General features: G+C 41.3%; 1 protein-coding gene across 1 annotated transcript in view; it reads right to left on the bottom strand.

The window, feature by feature from the left end:
* Positions 1-20,299, bottom strand: part of LOC111866481 (homeobox protein unc-4-like) — a 111,526-nt gene that overhangs the window by 8,572 nt on the left and 82,655 nt on the right. The window contains exon 2 of the mRNA XM_023855456.2: positions 14,837-15,030. Within this exon, the coding sequence (XP_023711224.1) occupies positions 14,837-15,030 (194 nt within the window). The remainder of the gene's footprint in view (positions 1-14,836; positions 15,031-20,299) is intronic.

The raw sequence follows: 20,299 nt of genomic DNA, 5'->3' as shown, positions 1-20,299 counted from the left end.
GATACAGACTAATTTTCTGGTTTGAAAAGTTGGTAATAAGATAAGAACGTGAATGAAAGACATTTTTATGTTTTAGGTAAAGTTTTATTGGCAATTATTTCAGATTTAAGCGAGGGAAAATTTTTTTTTGTTGAAGAATTTTGAAATGGAGTGTTAGTAATACGATAGTAAAACAAATTAGAATTTGAATGTTTTATTTTGTTGTAATTTAGATGCGGTTGTTTGGAGGATAATAATTATTTTATTTTATTGAAGTGGTATTTTTAATTTGAAATTATTTTAGATCTGAGGAAGATGGAGTAGTTCGGCAATTGTAGAAAGGCTGTTTGAAATATTACTAATAAGATATGACAGTAAACAAGTACTGAATAAATTTACGAGAACGCAAGTTGGTTTGCAGGTGGCTGGAAGGTCAACTGGAGAGGACTGGTTAAGAGATTGGTGTGATGGGTGAAAATGGAGATTGAGGTTTGCAAGATGAATTTACAGCGAATAAACTTTAAAATTTTCTAATGATTTTTATTTAAAGCAATGCAAATTATGTGGTTTAGAGAAGAGGGGATTTTGAGAGACTAAGAAACAAAATAACGAGTGGTTTGGTAAGAATGAATATGGGGGAATTAATTGAATAATATAACAGAAACAAATTAAAAGAGGTAGATCTGCGGTAGCTCAGTCGGTATAAGGACAGGATAGCACAATGCAATTAACACTTATGTTGAGTAGAGTTATGTCTCCATACATTCTTAAATCATACATTTGAAGGAAGTGATTGGACAGCTTCATGCTGCGGCCATTTTATTCCTGGTACTCATTGGATATTAGAGTGGATGAGCTCCAGATTTGGTGTGTAATCTGTGAAGAAGAGAAAATTCTTGGGTCCTGCCTGGAATCGAACAACAATTCCTCAATAATTCATTAGTTGCTACACCGACTGAGCTATCGTGACTTTCTATGTGTGGTCGTGGCAAGTACGTTATTGCGTCTTGTGGGGAATTCTTTGTGTTAAGTAGGCTGCAGATAAACTTTATCAGTTTGTGTCCGCCATGAATTAAGTATGTACGACCCAGCACATTTGTGTCAGCTTCACAGCTCATGCACTCATAACAGGACGTTGAGGTAGTTTGTTATAACTTAAACAAATTTTCACACATCGCGTTTCACAAGACTGAACCAGATAACGTCCAATATCAAGTGTCAGATAAATAGAAATAAAGATTCAAAAATGGCGTAAGAGTTGAAGCACAAGACAATTATTATACAGAACGCGTCAAATATGTTATGGAAAGGCGTTATGTCGAAAAGCTTCCAGTGATAACGTTCTCAGAATTTTGCAAGAATATAGAAAAGAGTCAGACTGCTGACAATAACTTCATTCCAAAAAATAAATACATGCAGGTCCCCATGCTGGGATGATATTAAAATGGAGCCAGTATACATGCATGTATGACGCGGAGGAATTGATTGTATGATGATGATGACGACGATGCTTCCTCGGGTTCTATTACTAGACACTTCCAGATCAGCTGGCCCAAATCTCATATTATGGGCTTAACTATTGTAAGAAAGTATCTCAAGTCCTCACCTGAAGATGACAGCAGTGAAGTGTTATGGTACACGTGTTAATACTCTAGCTGAGAGTGACGTAGGCGGGGGCAAGAACCGCATTGCATACACGTGTATATAGAGCTAAGCTTTTTTATTGAATCAAGTGTTGTCTCGTGTCGTTTGGACGGCAAAGTAGTGTGGGAACAAGCCTGAATAATCACACTTGTAGCCATATAAGAGGGAGAGCCAGTAAGTAGGACGCAAGTGGATATAAAACGTAAAATATGTGATATTCGTACCTTGAAAAAAAAAGTTTATTTCTCGAAATATCCTCCACCAACATCGACACACTTTTCCTATCGCTTTACCAGTACGTCGAAATCCACAGTATAGAAGTTTCTGACTGTTGTATCAGCCACTTCCGTTTCAACCTTATCGTCATCATCGAAACATTTGTCACCCAGTTATGAACTGCTTTTTTTTTCCCCTTGGCACTACAGCCCCAGTGGGCCTAGGCCTACCTCCAAGAACTCCTCCGTTCACTTCGGTTTTTATAGATCTTACACATTCGGTAGGACTCCTTGGGCGTGATCAGCTCGTCGCAAGGCCTCTACCTGTACACAAACACAGAAAAACGCACACACACAAACTAAACATCCATGCCCTGAGTGTGATTCGAACTCACGATCCCGGTTTCTAAACGAGCGAAGACAGTACATGCCTTAGACCGCTCGGCTACCGTAACCGGCGTGAACTGCTTTACGTGACAAATATTTTCCAACATAAATTAGAAACATCTATTTTCAAATATCCTATGCATTAAGATCTTTTGTCCGCCAAGGACGCACAACAGAATTCCGCTCTTCGGTATTATACTCCTCAAGCACGGTCGCCATTTTGTCTATTGAAACCAGTCTCTGAACATTCGCATGCGCATCTACTACCTACTGCACTGTGCTGCTCCCTATTGGTACACATAGGAAACCTACGAATATTACGTCAATTACACTTGTTTAATTTCCATTTGTGACATGTTTACTGATTGTCCCTCATACAGTTAGTTCCTGAAGGGAAGGTATGACTTGTGAGAGCTAACTGTAGATTGAAATATATGCTATTTTGGAAAATCGTTGTGTGAAAGTATGAAACGTATTGAAGTATCTCATGTCAGTACCCAATGGTCGGCTTTTTGTATCCATAGTGGAACTACGGGTTTTATGAAAGGAAAGAATTTCTCAGTAATATGTATAGCATTACTGCCTCCTTAATGGAGACCCCGTGTTTTGGAATTAGTCTATACATAATAATGATGTCCGCAGCTTGTACTTGCTGGAACTATCAATGTAGTACTGCTAATGGATCAACTCTATAAAAATAGGTAAGCAGATCAGTGACCCCGATATTTCGATTAATAGAATGGACGACTATAGATTATGCGCCTGGGGTTCGATTCCCTTCATGTACAATGTTTCTCCCTTCCACATTTCCTACACTACAACCAGAATTGCTCTGGGGGCAACTATGCTTCCTCTCCTAAGGGGTAACTTCCCAGAAGGTTATACAACGTAAAGCCATCCCTGTAACAAGCCGTAGAGGCACATAGGATTGTGAGACGTCAAGGCTCCAACATTTTTCTAGAAAATTAGTTCACAGATGTCGGTGAGGTTGACAGCCTTAAGCGCCGGCATCCCTTTACCCTCCAGGAAGATTCCTAGAACTCATTTCTGTTAGAGACTGAGTCGAACCCAGGACCATAATGCGGCTGGAAGGATTAGATAAATCGAAAAATATCTATCTCATCGAAACTCGCACCCGCGACCTTCCGGCTTGAAGCATAGGGCCTCAACCAACTACACTACCGCGTATACCTCCCAGGAGGTGAAGCAGTTGGAAATAAAATGACTAGTTCCCTCCATACAAATGTTATGTTTTCGTACATTTTTCTTCCTGAAGACAGGGACAAAATTGAGTTTCAAAAACGTTGTGTTTTGAAAACTAAACAGAATTGTGTATTTAGATAAAGACAATACGATGGATATTGTCCAGAAACATAATATTTATACTTATGTACCAACGTCACAAACTTTTAGAACTTATTTCTTTCCAAGAGCTTTGCCGTGGTTAAGGACATGCGCAGCGTTGCTCTCCATCTCCCTATAAGCCTCCATTACGTGAAAGAGACGATATAATTTTACTGTCACGTGTTTTATAATTTCTGCCACTGTCGTGTCTGCGACAGAATATGTTCACGTTTTAGCGCCTCTCTATAAAACTGATATAAAGTACGGAATGTGAACAAAGCACAATCGGAGATAACGGGTGACGTCCGTGCCTGGACACCGACGACTCTCACTGAAGTTTTTCATGGATTTCCTCAGTCACTTCAGACAAATCTCGGGATGGTACATCTTAAATTAAGCGGCCGAGGCGTGAAGATAACCACTCACCTCCAACTAGTGCCGAGGTGAAGATAATGTATATCTATACGCCTTCTTGACGTATTAATTAATTAATTAATTAATTAAGAACAGGGACAACTTTAGCTTTTCACTTTACCTCCGCCTCTGTGGTCTAGTGGTCAAAGTTTCTGGCTACAGATCCAGAGGTTCCCGGCTCTACCAGATTTTCTGAGAAGTAGTGGGTCTGGAACGGGGTCCATTCTGCCTCGTGAGGATAACTGAGGAGCTATTTCAAGGAAATAGAGGCCCCGGGCTAGAAAACCGAAATTAACGGCCTTGGGGATCCGTTGCGCTGACCATGCAACACCCTCTATCCGCTAAATTTGATACTAACTTCGTCGACAAACGGCGGTCGCTCGGTCGGTATAGTTCTCTTTGGGACTAAAACCAAGAAGTTTGTTTTGTTTTGTTTGTTACATCAAATTAGATTGTAACCGCTTCCTTCAAGATCCTCTGCAATTCATTATTAACTAATCATATGATTCGACGGTATATAAATTCAGCTACTGACAGCGTCGTTAAATAAATTTATGAATGAAGACGAACTAAATAATGTTACTATTGCGACCAAGTTCTAATACTGTTTTATAGCTTGGTTAGTGAGTGTGCTATTAGAGCAGTATGTCGGAAAGTAAGGGTGCGTGTTACCCCTCGGGCCTCTTTCCTTTCTTTCTTACGATGGACCTCAGCCCCATTATTATCTGTTATTTTCTTTCTCTGCCTCCTTCTGCCCTTCACAGGTGAAGCTGGTGCCGTGAAGCAAAATGGAGAGCCCGGATGGCTCACTCGATATAGCGACTGACTACGGGCTGGACGACCGAGTGTCGGAGTTCGAGTCCCGGTTGGGACAAGAGTTTTCCCTTTTCCATGTCGTCCAGACGGGCTCTGCGGCCCAACCAGCATCCTGTCCAACGAGTAAAGAAAAGCTATTCCTGTAACAGGCCGTGGAGGCTCATAGGGTTGTGAGATGTTGAGGTTCCCACATTTTCTAGAAAATCTGCTCACAGATGGCGGCAAGGCTGTCAGTCGAACGCGCTGGTATCCAATGGGTACATGGGGGGTAAAGCAGTCGGGGCGTGCAACTGATCATTCACCTCCAACTTGTGCCGAGGTCATGTAAATATGGGCGTATACATCCACTCCTCCGTATGCCTTCATGGCGTAGTGTTTAATCAGTTAAGCACAGGGACAACTTTGCCTTTTTGGCCTCACAGCGTATTGAAATAGTGTACAGAAGGTCCGTGTAATACAGCTTGTCTCTTTTGGGTTGTACATTGCTATGCGAGCTTATGGGAAGGTTTGGTACTGACAGTCAATTTATTTTAACGCTAGTGGGATGGGATTAAGTCCCTTGTACTGCGGCCGCTTCTGGCCTATTGTACCAGCCCCATATGATAGGTGAGGGTGATTGTTGAGCAATTGTTGGAATGATCATTGGCAGGGGAAACCGAAGTTCTCGGAGAGAACCTGCCCCAGCGCCACTTTGTCCACCACAAATCCCACTTGTCCAGACCCGGGATCGAACACGGGCTGCCGCTGTTGGAAGCCAACGACTAACTGCTTGAGCTATGGCGCGGCCCACTGAAAGTCTAACTCAGATACTAAGAGCTGGTGACCCCTGCGAATACTGACGTATGAAAAGCTTCTGAAGAAACACGTTCAGATTTAGAAAATTTATAATTTTTGCTTGTTACGCTCTGCGCATGTGCTAACGCATTGTTAACTCTTACGTTCTTTTTGCAAACAACAAGTTCTGAAATACATTCGTCTCCAGGCCGTTTACATTACTTTGCGTAATGTAAATAAAGAGAACGGTAAAGTTTCCTTGTGTTTAACTCATTAAGCACTACGCCATGAAGGCGTATGGCGGAGTGGATATATAGATCCACATTTTCTTGACCTCGGCATTAGTTGGAGGTGAGTGGTCAGCTTCACACCCAGACAGCTTTACCACCGGAGAGAAAGCCTCCGATACCAATTAGATAGGAGGTTGGGTGGACCCCAGAGCCGGTCTGGACGATTTGGAGAAGAGAGGTTTCTTGACCCTACTGGGATTCGAACTCATACCCCTTGGTCATCCAGCCCGTAGCTAGTCTTAGTACCGAGTGTAACATAAATACTAATTAAATACAGCGACAAAAATTTCTTAAAAACTTTCTTTAATGGATCCGTTATAAAATAAGTTTATATTACAGTATTAATAGAGCAGAAATATTAAGTATTATCTGCTTACCATATTTTCACTTCAAGCTTTCATACATTATTCCCTATATTTTACTATCTTCTCAGTCTGGTCATTCTAACTTCCTTGTTACCTTGGTCACCCCTGTTTAATCCATTCTAATTACATATCCCAACCACTCCAGCGTTTTCCGTTCAAAAGCCGCTATAAGATTATGGGTTCTAGAAAAAGTACAACAATCCACATGTTAAGAATTAAGCCATGAAGATGTAGGGTCTAACGGCGAGCAGAGGTATAGCTCCACTTATTACTAATCTCGTCAGTAGATGGAACTCAGGGGCCCACTTCACAAATCGACGCCTTTATTCCCAAGAAAACAGCACCAAGTTGGTTCTTCCACTGGATGGCGCGCTAGGAAGGGCCCAGAACTGGTTTAGTCTTGCTGAAGACAAGAGAATTCCTGCTTCTGTCAAGTTTCAGGAATTTCCTTAGCCAATAGATATACTTACTGAGCCACTCTGCTTCAACTACACTTTTAGCTATCTATCTCTCTATCTATCTATAGCTCAACAGCCCTTTGTTGGACCTCTGCCGCTATTTCAGTTTCTTAATCTTTTACACAGTGGGTAGGACTCCTTGGACAGGGGATCAGCTCATCGCAAAGCCGCTACCTACACACAGAACAACATAAACACAAACAGATATCTAAAGTTGGTTTCGAACCCACGATCCATTATTTGAATGGGCGAAGACAGTTCATATCTTAGACCGCACGGCCACTCTGGTCGGTCAACTACACCCTTATATTTGCATTAATTCGGAGGAACTGAGGAAACACAAGAGAATCCTCAGCTGCAATAGCCGTTAGCTGTAGAGCCTACGCAGGCCTAAATTCCTCATGAAGGAAAGCAACATTCTGCTGCCAACCTGAGTTAAAAGCGGATTAAGTTAACCAGAATTTGGCCACAATTTGAAGAACAAACATCTCATACCGTGCCAAGAATGGTCACTCGTGTCATGACTCTTAAAATAATTTTATNGTTTTAATGATAAATTAATTGTGACATTGTTCCTGATAACTGTCTACTCTTTAAAAAAAAAAAAAAAAAAAGAAAAATAGGCAAATATTTTCATCCAATAAATATCCAAAGACAAAAGTCAGTTCCAAAATGTAGTGCCTATAAGTTCGCTCTGTCCCAGGTCGCCGCTCGGCTTGCTTGTGCTGTAGCGCCAGCCCTGGTCCACTGCGTTAACTCTAGGAAGCTTCCAAATGCAATCGAATTCCCGCATATGCAACCTGAAATGCATACCGCAGTTCTTATATCGTTTTCCGAGGAGTGTCATGAAGTTGCTTGGTTTCAGTTTCGAAGAGAAATGTACGTTAAAGTCCGTCTTAATGTCTCAGAACATTTACTTCTTCCCTCTACAGACGATTCTGTTGATGCCACGTACAAAATGGCTGCGGGAGATCACGCAAGCGTGCACTATCATGACTCACATTCAGTCGCACCTCATTATATGAATGATCAGTCCACTGCTCACTGTTTAGCCTCCTTTCTTATTAAAAAATACAATTAGCCTTATGAGTTCACTTTGCAGTCTGTGTGTACAGTCTCCCTAACAACTTACTGATTTCCTAAACCAATATGTGAAACTTGGTAAGTATATCATGTGACCTGCTCACCAGTTATACCTTACTACAGCGTATCGAATTATCGCAGTAATAACTTTAATGTTACGTGAATGCCTGAATCGATGGCTATGAAATTTGGTATTACGTCATGCCTCTTAGCCCATCTGAACAGCACATTTTGTAAATGCCTGCCATCAGTAATACCAACATTACAGCCTCTCCAATTGCTGAGGTAAACTCTTAATATTGCTTGAGCGCTTAATTCGACCTTCATGGAGCTTGGTATGTATATCATGCCGTTGAAGCCACTTCAACTGTGTAATTCATGAATCCCACCCATCATTAATACCAACACTACAGTCTCTCAAATTGTTGAGGTAATAACCGTAATATAACTTGAATGTCTGAGCCAATCTTCATGAAATTTAATATGTATGTATATCATGCCATATGAAGCAATCGAAATGGTGTACCTCACAAATCACTTCCGTCAGTAATGACAACACTACAGCCTCTCAAATTGTGTTGTTTTATTGAATTCATTACCCATACATACGGAAGTTTTCTATCTGCTTGTGATGTAAAACACTCGAATTGTAGTGAAGGGAAAGTGGGAATATAGTTCTTCCAAGATCCATCAGTTTTGTTTCCTTTTTCTATTTTTATATTTTACTTTTTTAGTTTTCTCCTGAATTCCTCTATGTCTTTAGGCCTGTTTGCTTCTTTCTTTTTTATCCTGTATTGTTTTATAATTTTCTTTCATGAATTCTTATTCGCTCCGTTTTCACTTCATGTGCTTCTTTTCTTTCTGTCATTCCGTGCTTCTCCTCTGCCTCCATTTTCCGCACTTCTACCCATTCACCCATCCACCAGCCCATATACAGACTGGCCAAAAATCAGTTAATTGGTACGTAAAATACACGCTAACATACTGTCATGTGTANAAGTTTTCTATCTGCTTGTGATGTAAAACACTCGAATTGTAGTGAAAGGAAAGTGGGAATATAGTTCTTCCAATATTTTCCAGTTTTGTTTTCTTTTTCTATTTTTATATTTTACTTTTTTATTTTTCTCCTGAATTCCTCTGTGTCTTTAGGCCTGTTTGCTCCTTTCTTTTTTATCCTTTATTGTTTTATAATTTTCCTTCATGAATACTTATTCGCTCCGTTTTCACTTCATGTGCTTCTTTTCTTTCTGTCATTCCGTGCTTCTCCTCTGCCTCCATTTTCCGCACTTCTACCCATTCACCCATCCACCAGCCCATATACAGACTGGCCAAAAATCAGTTAATTGGTACGTAAAATACACGCTAACATACTGTCATGTGTAAGATGGTACGCGTGACGAAAATAAAGGGTTCTAGTTCGGATGATTTGATTTATTAGCATTTTGGTTACAAGTTCTATTAATTACCATTAATACAGCGCTATAGCTGATTTTCACTCTTTCCAGTCACCTTTGCACACGCATCGGGATTCTCCATTTCTACTAGTGGTCTCCTAGCAACGGATCTCAAGACAGAAACTAACACTTCAAGTCACTATGAAGTGTTTCATCCTCAATCACTCTGGAACCTCGGAACTAAAAATTCTTCTAGACTCACTCCTTTAGCTTACGACTGACTCGTAACTGCCCCTCAACTCATTCTGTCACTGCATTCATCTCTCTTATAAACACTCTACACAGACCCCAAGGAAAACACCTTCTCTATTGTTGATGACGCCACCGCTTTTATAACATGGTCCGATACACGGAAATGTGTTTACCCAGCCGTTGCTTAGAAACGAATTGCATAGCCCCGTTACTCTACTGTTGCTTGGCGCACACGTCATAGAAAACAGTCTCATCTATTGTTGCGTAACCTAGTAATCGACTGTTTACCAAGAATCTGTCTTCGTGGGAACTTATTCACCAACACGTTGCGTAGCAATGGATCTACATGTAACAACACGTTAGAAATTCTTTATTAGTAGATGTATTTAAAAGAAAATGAGATCATCCATGCACAGTACCCAGCTGACAACGCTGTAATACTGACCTACAAATTGATTGGCTAGTTTAAATCTGCACATTCCCGTTAATACGAGAGAATATTTTAAGTTTACTGATATTTGAACCATTCTGTATTGTATGCTCTCTACCAATCTACACTGTTATTCCCACGCTCACAATCTATGTTTAAGTTTTTGCATGGTTATGTTCTTTCAGTTGGAGATAAAAATAAACATTTATTATTTACATTAGGCGATAAAGTTTTACAGGCCTGTATCAAAGAATACAGACTAAGTAATATTTATTTATAGGCTAGGTGTTGATTTAATTGATCCAGCAATCAAGTTTATAGTTACGTCCATTAATTAACACATTCATCCTTCTGCCTATCCATCTAGCTGCCCCAGGGATTGCTGAGGAAGAGCGTGTACCTTGTTGTAATTCTGTTTTGTACTCTGCAATTTACCCTTGTGATGTTCTCATTCCGCGCTTGCATAAGACTTTCTACATTGCTGTGACCGCAATATGGCATAACAATTTCAGTCTATATAAAATTGTTTTAAATTAAGTATTAAATTTAGTGTTGTGTGTGCCTACCATAATAAAGTTTTGAATTTGTCTCGGTAACTGCTGATAGGCTTACGTGATCATCATAAAATTCACACATTTTAAGGTAGTAAAATATATTTAAACAAATGAAGCCTTTTACTTTTGCGCTAAAGAAATTTAAGAAGATAGTTTCAGTGTTCGAGTATGGTCAACAATGGGCTTAACTTTGTAAGTTCACAGAGGTTTCTACCATCAAATATGAAATGATACAAAAATTTTAGTGTAGGTTAATATATTATGGTCAGTAGCATATGCAAAATACAGAACAGTCCTCTCGTCAGAGAGGGCGCCGCACAATACAGGACCGTAACTGTGGAACGGTAATAATTAATATCGATGGGGCTCAACATGATGACTTACTGACTGACTGACCGTCAGTCGCAATGTGACCTTTACTTTGAGACCAGTAGTTCGTATCCGACAAGAGACCAGTAGAATTCATATCCGACGAGAGCTAAGAACAGGTGAGCTCCGAGCAGAGCAGAAGACGCTCCACCGAGAATAGCGTGCGAGAGTGTATAACACTGAAGACGAAAGATCCGAAGACGTTATAAGTGTGAATAATTGTATTTGTGAGTGTAAATAAATATTAGTCCAAATCCGAGACCCACAAAATTTTTTGTCGCGTTACCTAAGAAACGCGCGACATTATATAAAGTTGATAGCTAATTGGATTGCTCATGTTTTACGCAGAAACTGCCTTCTAAAAGAAGTTATTGAAGGAAAGATAGAGGGGCGGATAGAAGTGACAAGAAGACGAGGAAGAAGACGTAAGAAGATGCTGGATGACCTTGGGGACAGAAGAGGATATTTTCATTTGAAGGAGGAAGCTCTAGATCGCATTAAGTGGAGGAATTGTTTTGGAACAGACTGTGGACCTGTCGTCTTGACAGATTACTGATGATGATGATGCTGTTATGGCATATATTTCTTTATTTGAGAACCTGAATTCCTTGACGATCCTATGGTACAGCTACGACATAGAAATGAGGTAAAGAAATTATCCGTTTTGAATTTCAATGACCCGAAGGGGGGGAGGGGTTGAATACTCGTATATGAAAGTGTGTTTGTATCCAACTTTTAATTCAACTACTTATATTACATCGATTTCGTGCATAAAGACAGAGCAACTGTCCGCACCGAACACCTAAATCAATATACTTAACGTTGAATTTCAGGTTATTCTTTCAGCCCAGTCAGCCCCATTATAATGTACTTTTTTGCTGACTGCTTCTTCTTCCAGCAGTTAGCCAGCTCCCTCACCCCCAGTCACCACTTTGCATCGCAATTTCATTTCCTGTTCTATTCCGCTGTCTCTCTCGTACGTACTTGAAGAGCAATCAATTTGTAACTACAATAACAAAATACAGACAACACAACTTGCATGTAGTTAAAATAGAATGTTAATTAACGAGAGATTTATCTTGCCCAACGAAACTTCGTTCCATGAAAATGGAATCAGTGAGAATCATATGGACAGGGATTTTCAAACTGTTAGTGTCAGTATGTCCATTTAACGTAGTAATCTTTCGTCTGACTGACGTACTGAAGGAAAACTCAGTTTTCTGTAGTCCGCAAGCGAACTATACCGACCGAGCGATGCCGCTTGTCGGCGAATTTAGTGCCAACTTCTGCGGATAGAGGATGTCGCGTGGGCAGCGTATCGAATCCCCACGGCAGTTAATTTCGGTTTTCTAGACCCGATATAATATTTCTAAGAAACATTAATTTATTCTTCATCAAGTAAATTTGTCTTTATGCTTAAATAAATAAACACTACTCCATGAAGATGTATGGGGGAGTCGATGTATAGTTCCACATTTTCTTGACCTCGGCACTAGCTGGAGGTGAATGGTCAGATCCATGCCCCTGCCGCTTTTACCCCAGGGGAAAGAGCTCTGGTACCCATTGGATAGCAGGTTAGATGGACCCCTCAGCTTGTCTGGACGACTTGGAGAAGACCCTACAGGTACTCGAACTCAGACCGATCCGCCTCCAGTCCGTAGCCCGTCGCTATACCGACTACGCTACCCTGGCCCCACATTCTTCATCAAGTAGTGCATGTTTTTTCAAAAGGAAATGTGTAAACTTCGAAAAGAAATGGCAAGACTGTATTATTTTATGCGCTTAATTACGTAAAGAGATCGATATGAAAGTACCGAAGAGAGATGAATTGACAGGAGGTTGGAGAAAACTGCATAATGACGAACTTCATAACTTGTACTCTTCTCCAAGTATAATTAGAATGGACAAGTCAAGGAGGATCAGGTGGGCAGGTCATGTAACACGAATGGGGGAGAAGAGGAATGCATATAGGATATTGGTGGGAAAACCAGAAGGAAAGACACCACTGGGAAGACAAAAGCATAGGTGGGTGGACAATAATAAAATGGATCTTAGAGAGATAGGATGGGATGGTATTGATTGGATAGATCTAGCTCAGGATAGGGACCAGTGGAGGGCTCTTGTGAGCACGGTAATGAACTTTCGGGTTCCATAAAATGCTGGGAAATTCTTGAGAAGCTGCAAATTTGGCCGCTCCTCAAGAAGGGCTGAACTCAACAGGTAATTTTTATTGCTAGTGGGGTGGGACTAAGTCCCTTGTACTGCGGCCACTTCTGGCCTATTGTACCAGCCCCAGATGATAGGTGAGGGTGATTCTGGAGCAATTGGTGGAATGAAGATTGGCAGGGTAAACCGAAGTACTTGGAGAAAACCTGCCCCAGCGCCACTTTGTCCACCACAAATCCCACTTGACCAGACCCGGGATCGAACCCGGGCCGCCTTTGTGGGAAGCCAGCGACTAACCGCTTGAGCTATGGTGCGGCCTCAGCTCCATAAGTAAGTAAGTGAGATCGACATAAATGTAAGCAGTCAAATTTACCCTTAAACTTCTACGAAATATCTTCAGCTTTTTCTCCATTTACGGGAAGTTGTACTGTACGTGCCCCCACGCAATGACCAAACAAACAGGAGACAGCTGTCAACTGCACAGTTCTTTTTTTTTTTTTGTCTATAGGGCGTGCTCCTTGTACATCGAGTATTGTTGCTGCTGTAACTCTCGTGGGCGCTGCGGTGGTCGCCATGATTTGCAGGAAGAACAAACGATTGTGATATCTCACAGCTTGAGACTTCTGTTTCGTTATGTTAATTTTCATAATGCCTGTTGCTAACATGCTACCAACAGAGCCTCTGACAGTTCACGATTTTGCTTTATTTGTATCTGGTGACAGAGCAGGCTTGGACTGTATAGGGTTCTCACTTTATATAGCCTCAGATTATACGGCCTCTCTGGTCTAGTGGTCAGAGTTCTTGCCTACAGATCCAAATGTACCGTGGTGGATTCCCAGCGCTACCAGATTTTCTGAGAAGTAGTGGGTCTGGAACGGGGTACATTCAGCCTCGTGAGGATAATTGAGGAGCTATTTCAAGGAAACAGATGCTCCGGTCTAGAAAACCGAAATTAACGGCCGTTGGGATTCGTTGCGCTGACCACGCGACACCCTCTATCCGCTAAATTTGGCACTAACTTCGCCGACAAGCGGCTGTCGCTCGGTCGATATAGTTCGCTTGCGGACTACATGCCAAAGGGTTTATTTGTTTTGTTATTTTGAGGTTGCCTGCACGAGATATGATGTACCCTGGTCCGGAGAGCGGACGGACTGAAGCCTGTGCATGGTAGGCAATGGAACTGAGGCTCTGACAACACCGGTCCCTTAACGCCCCGTTACGCTCGGAATGCAGCCGCTGTGAGCTCCATTACAAGTTGCTGAGGGTCGCTTGAAGGAACATCTGTCGTCCTGAGGGACGACAAGACCTGCCCTCGCTATAGGGGTCCTGTGTTCAATGTTAGGAAGAGATGTAACACAATTGCTCTGGGAGAAATATTGATATAAAATAATACATTATGTGCCCTAAGTAACCCCTTGATAATGAGTTGGAAAGAAGAGAATTCGTGGTATATTTTGAAAACATGGGAGCTTGGGGTTATAACTCCATGCATTTATAATATCAGCAGTAGATGCATGTGCATTGTTAGTGTCACGTCAAAATTCCTTGACCCCTTGGAGATCAACCGGAACATTCGCTAGGAGACTGGATAAACACTATAGCCAGTCTGAACGCAGTGGTAAATAAAATGTCATTACTCCTCCAGGGAACCTGAGCCCCATCTGTGTAACTCATAGTCACTATCGTTACTAAACTATTATATTTGTAGTTACAATTATCATATTAAAGAATATGTTTTCTAAAGTGAAATCTATACCAGTGGGTATGCTCTGGTCCTGGAAAACTTTACGTTACAAATCAACTCCTGAATCATAGGCCTCTGTCGCCCCTCACATCATAAGGTTTGTTTGACATAAGCTTCATGAAGCCCTTATTGTCCGGGCGGTCCCACCACTAACTCACCGCGACCCGCGACTCCTTGAGGTCCAGTCTCATTGCGAGCGCCTCCCTCATGAACACATCCGGGTAGTGGCTCGCCAGGAAGGCCCGCTCCAGTTCCTCCAACTGCCAGCTGTTGAAGTTGGTCCGCGACCGACGGCGCTTCCCTCCGCCGCCGCCACCGGTGCTGCCCCCTAGATCGGCATCTCCGTCCCCGTCTGTTTGGAGAAAACATAACATTTTGATGAGGAACAGTAATTGGGAACAAATGGTCCAGCACATCTTCAGAAACACGGTTTTGACGAAGGAATAATTATGGCATAATTTTGATATCTGTATGGGGGAAATGTCGTTACCCAATTTCAGTTTTCCACGCGTAACGGCAGAACATTGGCTTGTATTGTGGAGGTATTTCCGTGTCTGTGATATCTCGAAATATATCACAGTGCATCTATATTTGGTTATTTATCCATAATGTATGCACCCTACTCGAGGCATGGACGTTTGTCTACGTTTATTCTGTCTTAGTGTTGTCCTGTGCAGGTATCGGCCTTGCGACGGGCTGATCCCCAGTCCAAGGAGTCCTTCCGATTGTCTACAAGATTAGGAAACGGAAGTGAAACGGAGTGCTTCACGGATGCTCTATGCTCCAAGTGGGAGCAACAGGAATGTGAATAGATGAATGAATATATGCTAATGTATTTGGGTCTGTGTGTGTTTAATGCATGCCGGTCACGGTAGCCGAGCGGTCTAAGGCATGTACTGTCTTCGCTCGCTTGGAAACCGGGATCGTGGGTTCGAATCCCACTGAGGGCATGGATGTTAATTTGTGTAAGTCTTTTGTAAGTCTCAGAAACACACACTCCGTACACAGGCTCATAATTCATTTTCGTTTGGTCAGGTGTGATTTGAATTGATTCCTGAATCCATGCAAATGTCTATTTGCAGAGAGAATGCGATGTTTTATTTCTGTACTTACGTCACTGTTGCAGTTGAACTCTGGTTCCAGATAGGTAACTCTACGCACGATTTCGAATTTTTAACGGGAGTTGCATAATTGCCCTGCGTTGTCTCTTTAGAGTCTACTTGTAGTCCGGCCAGTTGTTGAAGTACCCAGCTAGCAGTGGTAGGTTATAGCGTCCAATTGTTGTTATGAGCAGTTCATTACGGACAGCTGGACATAAGAACTATGAAACAACTGTTCGGCACGGGAAGAGTACGCGAGGCATAGACCAATGAAGAATGGAATTTGTTGTTTTACTTTCTGATGTGGACTCCGTGAATTTTTCAAAAAAAGACGAAAATAATCACAAATTATGTCAGTCTGCGTATGGGATAGTGGAACCTATCACTTACACAATCATCACTCATGACAGAACACCAACATAAGCTCGTCCGATACAATCAGAAGAGGGAAGGAAAACAACCAGAAAGAATTACACCACCAGAAACACAAAATTCAACAAAGAAAAACAACAGGATGACCCGCGTGACAGCGTAACGAATGCATGAAATTTATGTGTGAATACCCACATCTACAACTACAAAATACCAGAACAACCCATGGAAAGACCAAACCTTTGATTATGAAACGACTTTCGGATTCAATAAATTTTAACAGTCTAACAACTGCGCCATAGCAGTTAGTCGCTGGCTTCCCACCGCCGCGGCCCGGGTTCGAGCCCAGATCTGGTCAAGTGGGATTTGTGGTGGGAAAAGTGGCGCTGGGGCAGGTTTTATCCGAGTACTTCGGTTTCACCTGCTAATCTTCATTCCACCAATTGCTCCACGATCACCCTCACCTATCATCTGGGGCTGGTACAATAGGCCAGAAGTGGCCGCAGTACAAGGGACTTAGCCCCACCCCACTGGCAATAAAAGAGAACAGTCTAACAATGTTCGAATTTAGTATTTTAACAGGAACGTATATCGTAGGATTATATGCCAACGTAGCAAACCGACAACACAAAATATACACACTGCAAACATTGAAAAATATAAAGGATAAGCAGTGCAGTCAACAGCGAATGTGCCCACCTGATGATGGTCGAATTGTCGAAACATTCAATACATAATTAACCTACATTATATTTCTACACAAGTTGTGAAGATGAAAAGAAATGCAGTTTGACGTTCTAATTAATTTATTATCGATGAAACTGTAATATGTTGCCATATGGCCCGTTAGAATAAGCAACTGGCTGCATGGATCAAAACCCTCCTAGGAAAGTTAAGATTTTTCTACCCTGAAGATGGAGACGATACGCTCTCCGAAACGTCGGTTCACACAAGATCTATATGGCGCCACATCCCAGAAGACGACATTCTTCAAAGATAAGATTACTTCGGCTAGTAAACAAATGTTTTGGAACTTGAAATCCATTTCCGTATTCAGAAGGGTATTCCCTTTATACATAATTATTACAGACAATCTTACCGGCCTAAAATCTTATGTATAAAGCAGTAATCTCTTAGCTGATCAGAAAATTATTCAACTTTTGTGGGAACCGAAGGATCATTGCCGTGTTCACAAAAGACCGCCGCTGGTTCCCTTCCTGACTCCACACAATTATTTCCTATTCTTTTGCGATCCATTTTAATAACATCCTCCAGTCTAAGTCTGTGTTTATCCAGTGTTCGGAGGAAAATTTTCCTGCCTTCCTCATATCCCCCATATGTAGTTCATATCCCGTCAGTCGCTTCCTCCTTAATCTATAGGTGTCGGTATAGCGACTGGCTACGGGCTAGATGACCGAGTGGTCGGAGTTCGAGTCCCAGCAGGAGCTCAAGTTTTCTCTTCTCTACGTTTTCCAGACCGATTTTGGGACCCATCTAGGCTCCTACCCAATGAGTACATCCACCCCCCACATGTCTTCATGGCATTGTGCTTAATTAGTTAAGCTCAGAGATAATTTTGTATTTTTTTAAATTATATTCGACGAACTTTAGAAACTGTTGTCACGTATTCGGGGTTTGCGTGACTAATAACAATGGGTTCTGAATCTGATGACTGGAATTATTGGAACTTCTTTACGATTTCAGTCAATAATAAAAAGCTCACTCATTGAACTACTTCTGAACGAAGTCTGGGTGACGAATCTCTCTGAAGAATCTCTCACTAATCTCGGACTGATCTCAGACTCACTCTCGAATTCACAAATGCACAGCCTTTTATAAGTTCCACGCGGCCGGAATAGAAGTCACCATGTCGAACGGTTTCTCTGTTGTCAGGGGGATGACTTTGTTTAGCTATTTGTTACCTGGCAACGGCTCATTCGCTGCTATTCGTTGTAACGGAAACTAGTCTTTCTTAATGATCGATGCCGCGGAAAGATAATTACCGAGCCGTTGTCTAGCAATTGACGTTTGCTCCGTTTCCATCATTTCGGCTTTCAGCCGTCATGTAACATTATGAAGAACTTCATCATGCTATTGACTCGAGCCTCCAGTTTTTCTCTCTTACAGGTCCAGGTGGTCTCCTAGGCATCTTATTCTACAGACTTTCAACATTCTGTTCTCTCAGGGCGCGAGACCACGCTTGACACGTATCCAGAACAACAGATATGCCTATATTAGCATTCTTAGATATTCCATATGATTGTAAATCGGAGAAATACGTACGGAGATAAAGTTACAGCCTTTATATTGTATTTAAGCACCCTGATGCACTAATATATCTCTTATACACAATAAAATTCAGTCAATAATACAACTATTTCTATTATTCCTTCCCTCCACAATATATTTCGTCCCCAAACGGCCATTATCAGGTGTGTCACCTGTATGTGAGACTGTATAGAATGTCCAATTTTTCACATCATACATAACTGCGATATTTCACGATTTAAAACATTGGATGTTATAACCGATACTTAATTGACATTAGTTAAAATGCCATACGCTGAAATTTACTTTGAATTTATTATTTTTTTTTTTTGCTGAAAGTTTGGAAATTCTTTTCTTTACATCTGCACTAGGAGCGCTGTCCACTTGTCCAAACAATATATACATAAAGAAAGCAGTCTTCTGGAATTTGGCTCAGTGTATATGTGGTGTTAACCGACGTTTCCAGTCTGCTTTTACCGGTTCTCACGGTCTCTTCGCTTGCAGATTTCTTATATTTTTTCTTCTACCCTGAAGATGGAGGCGATACGTTCCTCCGAAACGTCGGTTAACACCACATATACACGGTGCCAAATCCTAGAAGACCGCTTTCTTCATAGTCACCGCCGTGAAAGCCTCAAATCTTACACAATATATACATATACCTCACTTTGGATTTTTATACTTCAGCGTCCTGGGTGTTCGCGTGTTGTTTTCGGTGCGTAAATCCGTTGTTGTTGTTGTTACGTTTTTCCCCTTGCTTATATGTCGTTCTCTCCATCTGAGTATGATGTTGTCTTCCCTTGTGTGTGGAGATGTGAAATATCTCAGTTGTATCTGATGTGTGAAGTGGACATGCTGTATAGTGGAACAACTTTGACATAGCTGAGACACCTGATGATGGCCGTTTGGGGTCGAAACATGTTTCGAAAGGAAGGAGTGATAGAAATAGTTGCATTGTTAACGGAATTAAACTGCGTATAAAAGTTTCTTTCTCTATCTGATGCAAGTTATTTAACGATGCTTTATCAAACTGTAAATTTACTGAACTTCGACTAGCGTACTCCACTATCACACCAGTAAAGCACATTTGGAGGTCTACCAATTATCTCTATCATTTACCGTATTTACACATGTATAGGCCGCACATTTTTTGCCAAAAATTCAAGAGAAAAACTGGGGTGCGGCTTATATTCGACATATTCGAAATCACACTTCATTTAAAACAAATTATATTCGTAATTAGTAATACAGGCTGTTCTACTCCTGAAATAATATTCCAAGAAAATTATTTTTTCTATAATTTCTGTCTGAAAATTGTGCTGCAGCCTATACATGCACGCGGCCTATACATGCGTAAATACGGTATACAGAACAATAATTATCTACACTCATTGGCAGTCTCACGTTCTTTCGTAATCATGAGCAACATGTATCGTAATATAAATTTATTTACGATATGTATGCATTGTATATATTAGTTTTAAGTTAAATTAATTACAGATCGATATGAATGTGTGCAAAATATACTAGTAAAGAGGTTGATTTCTATTTTATATTGAAAAGCTACTGTGTTGAAAATGGCTTCCGATAAATTCCATCCTTGCCATGACAAGACTTCATCAACATCGCGTTTCAATTGTTAATTGGTTTTCTACCGTGTAACACCAGCAGGCGCTGATGTTGCGCCGGCTCGTTGAGTTAGAGCAAAACAGGTCTAAGTGTATCCAAATACTGCAACGTGTATTACCGCACTCAAAATCACTGAAACGCCTCTCTATAAAGAACTACTTTGAAAGAACGTATGTCTTTTTATCTGTGCGGGGGGTATTATAAATTTGTTGATCCATTTGGGTTTCATGTCAATGATTTTGAGGCTTCTTC

Source organism: Cryptotermes secundus, unplaced genomic scaffold, assembly GCF_002891405.2.
Source record: "Cryptotermes secundus unplaced genomic scaffold, Csec_1.0 scaffold375, whole genome shotgun sequence".
Classification (NCBI taxonomy): Eukaryota; Metazoa; Arthropoda; class Insecta; order Blattodea; family Kalotermitidae; genus Cryptotermes; species Cryptotermes secundus.
Note: the sequence above shows the minus strand (reverse complement) of the source record. Positions and strands in the feature narration are given on the sequence as shown.